General features: G+C 61.5%; 1 protein-coding gene across 1 annotated transcript; it reads right to left on the bottom strand.

Annotated features, from left to right (window-relative positions):
• Positions 1-1604: 1604 nt before the first annotated feature.
• Positions 1605-6858, bottom strand: LOC131570052 (solute carrier family 22 member 6-B-like). Its single transcript, XM_058822388.1, has 10 exons — positions 6387-6858; positions 5748-5848; positions 5242-5396; positions 4765-4933; positions 4197-4320; positions 3575-3690; positions 3234-3448; positions 2854-2962; positions 2505-2708; positions 1605-1903 (listed from the first exon to the last, which is right to left on the bottom strand). The coding sequence occupies exons 1-10, from the start codon at positions 6753-6755 to the stop codon at positions 1819-1821; spliced, it is 1647 nt and encodes a 548-aa protein (XP_058678371.1). The 5' UTR covers positions 6756-6858; the 3' UTR covers positions 1605-1818.
• Positions 6859-6925: the final 67 nt, after the last annotated feature.

Genomic DNA, 6925 nt, shown 5'->3' with positions numbered 1-6925 from the left:
CCCTGCCCTGCCCCCGGCCTGGCCCCGCTCCTATTTAACCGGTCCCGGTTAACGTTTGACTCCGGACCCGCCGCGGATCGCTGGAGACGCTCCCGGGCCGGAAATGCCGGTGCCGACCGCGCCGGGCCCACCGGGGACACCCGGGGGCTGCCCCTTCATCCCACCCAGCCCATCCTCATCCTCGCCCCGGGAGCCCCCCTGGCTGTGGCAGACGGGGACCCCCGGCCCCCTCAGCGCTCCTGCGGGGTGGATCATTGATGAGGAAAAGTCCCGGGGGCTCTGACCCGCGGCGTGGGAGCCCCTTGGACCCCGGGCAGGAGGGCGGCGGGGCAGCGGAGCGTGGGGGGGACGGGGGGAGCCCGACACCGGGATCAGCGCCAGCCAGGTGTGAGGACACGTGGGTGGATCCTCGGCATCTCTGGGGACTTCTGGGACATCTGAGACATCTGGGTCAGTGACAGCTCTGGGCCCTCACAATGTCGGGATCTCTGGGGACTTCTGGGACATCCCCGTGCCCTCAGAATGTGGGGATCTTTGGGATGCCTGGGTGGTCTGGATCCCTGGGATCCCGGATCCCTGGACATTCAGGGTTCTGAGTCCTTGGTTCTTGGGATCTCTGGGATCCTTGGGATCCCCGAGTCCTGGAGATCCCTGAGTTCCTGGGATGTCTGGACACCCTGTGCCCGGATCTTGTGTCCCTGGGATCCAAACACCTGAATCCGTGGGATTTGGGTCTTTGGGGTGTCCAGGAACAGGGTCTGTGGGTCCTTGGGATCCCTGGGCACCTGGACATGGGGATTTTTGGGGTCCCCAATCCTGGGATCCCAAATCCTCTGGATCCTCAATCCCCGGGGTCTCCAATCTTCTGGATCCTCAATTCCTGGGATCTCTGATCTTCAGGACCCTGAATTCCTGGGGTCCCCAATCCTCGGGATCCCAAATCCCTTGGATCTCTGATCCTCAGGATCCCCAAATCCCTGGGGTCCCCAAAGCCCAGGATCCCCAATTCTTGAGATTCCAAATTCCCAGGATCCCAAATCCTTGGGATCCCAAATCCTTGGGATCCCAAATCCCTGGGGTCCCCAATCATCAGGAGTCCCAATCCTCTGGATCCCCAATCCTCAGAATCCAAAGCCCCAGGATCCTCAATGCCCAGGATCCCAGATCCTCAGGATCCTTGATCCTGGGGTCCTCCAATCCCCGTGATCCCCAATCCCCGGGATCCCCAATTTCGGGGTCCCCAATCCTCGGGATCCCAAATCCCCGGGATCCCCAATTTCAGGATCCCCAATCCTCGGGATCCCCAATCCATCCCTGTGATCCCAGCTCCTTCCCGCCCTCTCCCCCGGCCTTGTCCATCCCCGGCAGCTCCGGCCGAGGGGGAGGGGCCGGGGGGGTGGGGGAGGGGCCGGGGGGGTGGGGGAGGGGCCGGGGGGGGGGGGTCCCGCGGTGTCGATCCACAATTTCCCGCTGGTTCCCGCTGGTTCCCGCTGGTTCCCGTGTTTTCCTTCGGGGCGGGCCCGGCCCGGCTGCGCGGGACCCCCCGCGGCCGTGGGAAAACAACCCCACCCCCACCCCCACATCGCACTCGAGTTTTGCTTTTATCGGTTTTTATTCCAGCACGGCCCAACCGTCCTCGATGTGGAGATTTGGGGGAGCCAGTGTCCCCCCCAATCCACAGGGAGGGGGCGGCCGGGTCTTTGTGGTCGCTGCTGTCCTTCTGCTCTTCATGAAGCTCCTCCAACCCCAAATCTGCTCGTTCGTCCATCAGGAGCAGCGAGGGATGAGGGTTTTTTGGGTCCCTCGGTGGGGGTGGCACTAACGGGGCCCTGTGGAGTTGCTGGATGGGGTGGGGTGGAGAGGAACCTGGAGATGTCGGGATTCGTCCTTGTGGGATCGTGTCCTGGTGGGCAGGGAGAGATGAAGGGTGGGTTGGAGAGAACAAGGGGGTTTTTGTTGGGGTGGGATGGACATCCATCCATCCTTCCATTCTTCCTTCTGTCCATCCATCATCCATCCATCCATCATCCATCCATCATCCATCCATCATCCACCATCCATCATCCATCCATCCATCATCCACCATCCATCCATCCATCCATCCATCCATCCATCATCCATCCATCCATCCACCCATCCATCCATCCATCATCCATCCATCCATCCATCATCCATCCATCCATCCATCATCCACCATCCATCATCCATCCATCCATCATCCATCCATCATCCATCCATCCATCCATCCATCCATCCATCCATCCATCATCCATCCATCCATCCATCCATCATCCATCCATTTATCCATCCATCATCCATCCATCCATCCATCCATCCATCCATCCATCATCCATCCATCCATCCATCCATCCGTCATCCATCCATCCCCACGTTCAGACATGTTCTCTACCTCCATCCCATCCCATCCCATCCCATCCCATCCCATCCCATCCCATCCCATCCCATCCCACCACCCATCCATCCCTGTTCCTCTCCATCCCCACCTTCCCTCCACCTCCTCCACGGTCTCGGGCAGGGCCACGTTCCGCGTCTCGGGCAGGAAGGCGGCCACCAGCCCCGAGACCACGGGCGCGGCACCGTAGATGAGGAAGGGCAGCGCCGGGAACAGCTCGCCCGCCATCTTCACCAGGGGCGCCATGATGCTGCCCAGCCGCGACATGGTGTTGGCCATGCCCATCCCCGTCTGCCTGTGGGACACGCAGAGCTCCTGAGGCCTCCTGAGGAACCACCTGAGGCCACCTGAGGGACCACCTGAGGAACCACCTGAGGGATCACCTGAGGGACCACCTGAGGAACTACCTGAAGAACCACCCAGCCATGTCCTCTCCTTACCGGATCACGGTGGGGTAGAGCTCGCCCGTGTAGAGGAAGACGCAGTTGAAGGACGCGGCCAAACAACCTTTGCCAAAGACGGCCAGGGCTGTCCGGAGTGTCCGGAGGTCTGCAGGGACAGAGGGACACCCAGGAGTCACCTCAGTGTCCCCACTGGACAAGAGAAGATCCCAAACACCAGGATTTGGGGCAAATCCCCCATAAAAAGCTAAAATGACCCAACCTGGGGCGTTCCATCAATGGGTTGAGCTCATCTGGGCCCTCCCAGTGAGGTTGGAGATAAGGGGACACCAGTGCCACCACCCCTGGCCTCACCTCGTGGCACCAAGGTTGGGAGGTTGGAGATGAGGGGACACCACTGCCACCACCCCAGGTCTCACCTCGTGGCACCAAGACGTTGCCCAGGATGGCCAAGCCGGCCAGGATGAGCGCGGCGGCCTGGGTGAAGCGGCGCCCCACGTAGGTGATGGTGAGGATGGACACCAGCTTGGCCGGGATGTCCACGGCTCCAAAGATCAGCTGGATCACGTAGATGTTGAACTCAAAGTTCTGCAGGTCCATGGCCAGCCCGTAGTAGGCGAAGCTGGTGGAGAACCTGCACCGTGAGGGAGGAGAGGGGGTGAAAATGTCACCTGTGGGGAGGTGTGGGGTGGCACGGGGGCGTCAAGGATGTGGAGGGGATGGACAACCACCCACTGGTGTCCTCCACCGCCGGCCGTACCACACGAAGCAGAGGCAGAAGGAGATGCGGCGCAGGACCGGCGTCCGGACCAGGTCAACCACGGTGTGGCGGGTCTTGGACGACGTCATCTCCTTCTCCATGTGGGACCTCAGGGTCTGGAGGGACAGGGGGGGTCTGGGATGGGGGTGGGACACTGGGGACCCTCTTGTACCTGGGCAGGTCTGGGCAGGATGGGTGGGAAAAATGGAAGGGGGTCATGCGTGGGTGGTGGGATGGAGGTGGTGGATTCATGGATGGGTGAAGGGATGGGTGGGATGGGTGGAGATGGAGGACATGGAGGAGATGGATGTCATTGAGATGATGAAGATGAGTGGATGGATGGACAGGAATGATGGACACAGTGACCATGGATGGACAGCGTGGTGGTGGTGGGATGGAGGTTGTGGATTCATGGATGGGTGAAGGAATGGGTGGAGATGGGGGAGATGGAGGAGATTGAGATGATGGATGTCACTGAGATGAAGATGAGTGCATGGATGGATACAATAAGGGATGATGGACACAGTGACCATGGATGGACAGCTGTCCGTGGGGTGGACATTCAAGGGACCCCAATAAAACACCCCAGGGACACCCTGGGGGACCCGACGGAGCTTTTTACTTCTATGTCGAGCTTGTCCCCTTCCTCCTTCTTCCCGTTGATCCTGGCCACCTTCTGGAGCTCCCGCAGGGCTTGGTGGGACCTCCCCACCATGACGAGCCACCGCGCCGACTCTGTCAGCCACCTGCGCAGGAGGGGATGGGGCAGGAGCCCAAACATTGTCACTGTCCCACCTCAATCCTGCTGGCAATGTCCCCCCGTCCCTCTGGTCATCACCCCGTGTCCCCATTTTCCACCCAGCTGTTGCTGGACGTTCTCTTCATCTTTTCCTTCTGCCCACCTGCCCATGCACCCTTCCACCAAGGCATAACTCCAGCTGTCCATCCCTCCATCCATCCCACCATCCCTACCTCCACATGTCCACTGCTGCTTCCCATCCATCCATCCATGGATCCATGGATCCATCCATCCATCATCCATCATCCATCCATCATCCATCCATCCATCCCATCCATCATCCATCCATCATCCATCCATCCATCCATCCATCCATCCATCCATCCATCATCCATCCATCCATCCATCCATCCATCCATCCATCCCTCCCTCCCTCCCTCCTCCTCCTCACCAGGAGTAGAGGAAGAAGCCGAAGAAGGGCAGGGACACCACGAGCTGCAGCTGGCGCCAGTCGGGGACGACGAAGGCGACGCCAGCCAGCAGGAACTGCCCGGCCGTGTAGCAGTAGCCCATGAAGGTGCCCACCAGCGCCCGCATGTGAGTCGGCATCCACTCCAGAGCTGTGGGACATGGCACGTGGGGACCTCCTGGGAGATCCCACCGGCACCCCAGGGGATGGGGAGACCACCAGGATGGTGCCCAGGAGATGGGGAGACCACCAAGATGGTGCCCAGGGGACACGGAGCCCACCAGGATGATGCCTGGAGGACACGGACCACATCGAGATGGTTCCCACAGGTTCAGGGGCACATGGACACCACCACGATGGCTCCCACAGGCTCAGGGGCACACGGACACCACCACGATGGCTCCCACAGGCTCAGGGGCACACGGAGCCCACCCAGGTGGGCGCCCAGGGGTGACGTACACAGGGAGACGCTGTTGAGGACGATGCCCGAGAAGGCCATGCCCGTCAGGAAGCGGAACAGGCAGTACACGCTGAAGGTGGGCGCGAAGGACGAGCAGGTGCCCATGGCAGCCATCTGCAGGTAGCACCAGGTGAGCACCGAGCGGCGGCCGAACCTGGGCGGGGACAGCGAGGAGGAGGAGGAGGAGGAGCAGGGGGTGAGAATGAAGAAATGGGGGCGGAGGAGGAGAAAGAGGAGGAAGAGGAAGAGAAGGGGAGGAGAAAATGGAGAGAAGGAGGAAACAAGAAGGATGAAGAAGGAGGCAGGGGAAGGAGGAGCGGGTGAGGAAGAAGAGGATGAGGAGGGGGAAGAGAGGTGAAGAAGGTGAGGAAGAGAGAGAGGGATGAGGAGAAAAAGGGGATGAGGAAGAAAAAGAGGATGAGGAAGAGGAAGAGGGAATGAAGATGAGGCAGAGAAGGTGACAGGACCCCTCTGGTGCCACCCCACCTGCCAGGGCCCCCCTCACCTGTCCGAGAGCCCCCCGAAGAGGCCGCCCACCAGGACCCCGGCCATGTAGAGCGACTGCGCCAGCTGCTTGAGCCCCCGCGAGCTGCACACCAGGTCCCACTGCCGAGGGACACGGGGTGGGACAGAGGTCAGGGTCCCCTCTGTCCCCCCAGACCCCAAAACCACCCGTGGTGGCCATGGGTGGTCATGGAGGTCCATGAATGGCCACCCATGGAGGTCAATGAATGGCCAATGGAAAGGTGACAATGAATGCATGGCCACCCTTGTCATCACTGTCATGGTTGGAAGGTCCATGCAAGGGTCCTGTGACCCCTTGTGACCCCTTGTGACCTCTTTGTGATGCCCTTGTGACCTCTTTGTGGATGGCCACCACCTCCCCATCCCTCCCTTCCCCTCCTGGGCCTTCCTGGTGTTGACATCTCCCCTGAAGGTTGAGCAGGGAAGATGCTCCAGTTGGGAGTGGTCAATGTTGTGTTGGCAGAAGACCCTTCACTGGTACCTCCAGGTGGGACCCACCCATGGGATTGGGTGAAAAGCCCACCAGACGCCCCCCAAACTCCTCAAAGCCCACCAGACACCCCCGCAAAACCCCTCAAAGCCCACCAGACACCCCCAAAACCCCCCACCACCGTCCCACCTCCGTGATGATGGTGCTGGTGAAGACGCTGCGGTCGTAGCTCCAACCATCCCCGCACGGCTCCGTCTCCGGCCAGGAGCTGTTGGTGGCCTCCGAGCCGTTGGTCTCCAGAAGCCACCACTGGGGTGTCACGAAGCGCCGGCACCGCTCCCCGCGGGGCACCCAGACCCTCAGCAGGGCCTCGGCGTCCAGGCCGGTGGCGTTGGCCCCGGGGCTTGGGCGGCACCAGTGGTCGCTGGTGGCCGCGGTGAAGTTCTGGAGAAGGTTGTGGCTGGCCATCATCAGCACGGGCAGGGACAGCAGCAGCACCGAGAGCACCTGGAAGCGCCCCATGCCGCCCACGTGCTCCAGGAGGCTGGCGAAGGCCATCTCGCCACCACCGCCACCGCCACCGGGGCCGGGCAACGCCCCACAGCCATGCAGAGCCCCAGATTTCAGGGGTTTCACCCCAAAAGTGCCTCCCCGTGCCGCGTGGTGTCCTCCCTCCAGCAGCACCCTGGGGTGGGCTCCTATATAACCCGAGCCGAGGGTGGGTTGGG

The sequence above is a fragment of the Ammospiza caudacuta genome, chromosome 32 (assembly GCF_027887145.1).
Source record: "Ammospiza caudacuta isolate bAmmCau1 chromosome 32, bAmmCau1.pri, whole genome shotgun sequence".
Lineage (NCBI taxonomy): Eukaryota > Metazoa > Chordata > Aves > Passeriformes > Passerellidae > Ammospiza > Ammospiza caudacuta.
Note: the sequence above shows the minus strand (reverse complement) of the source record. Positions and strands in the feature narration are given on the sequence as shown.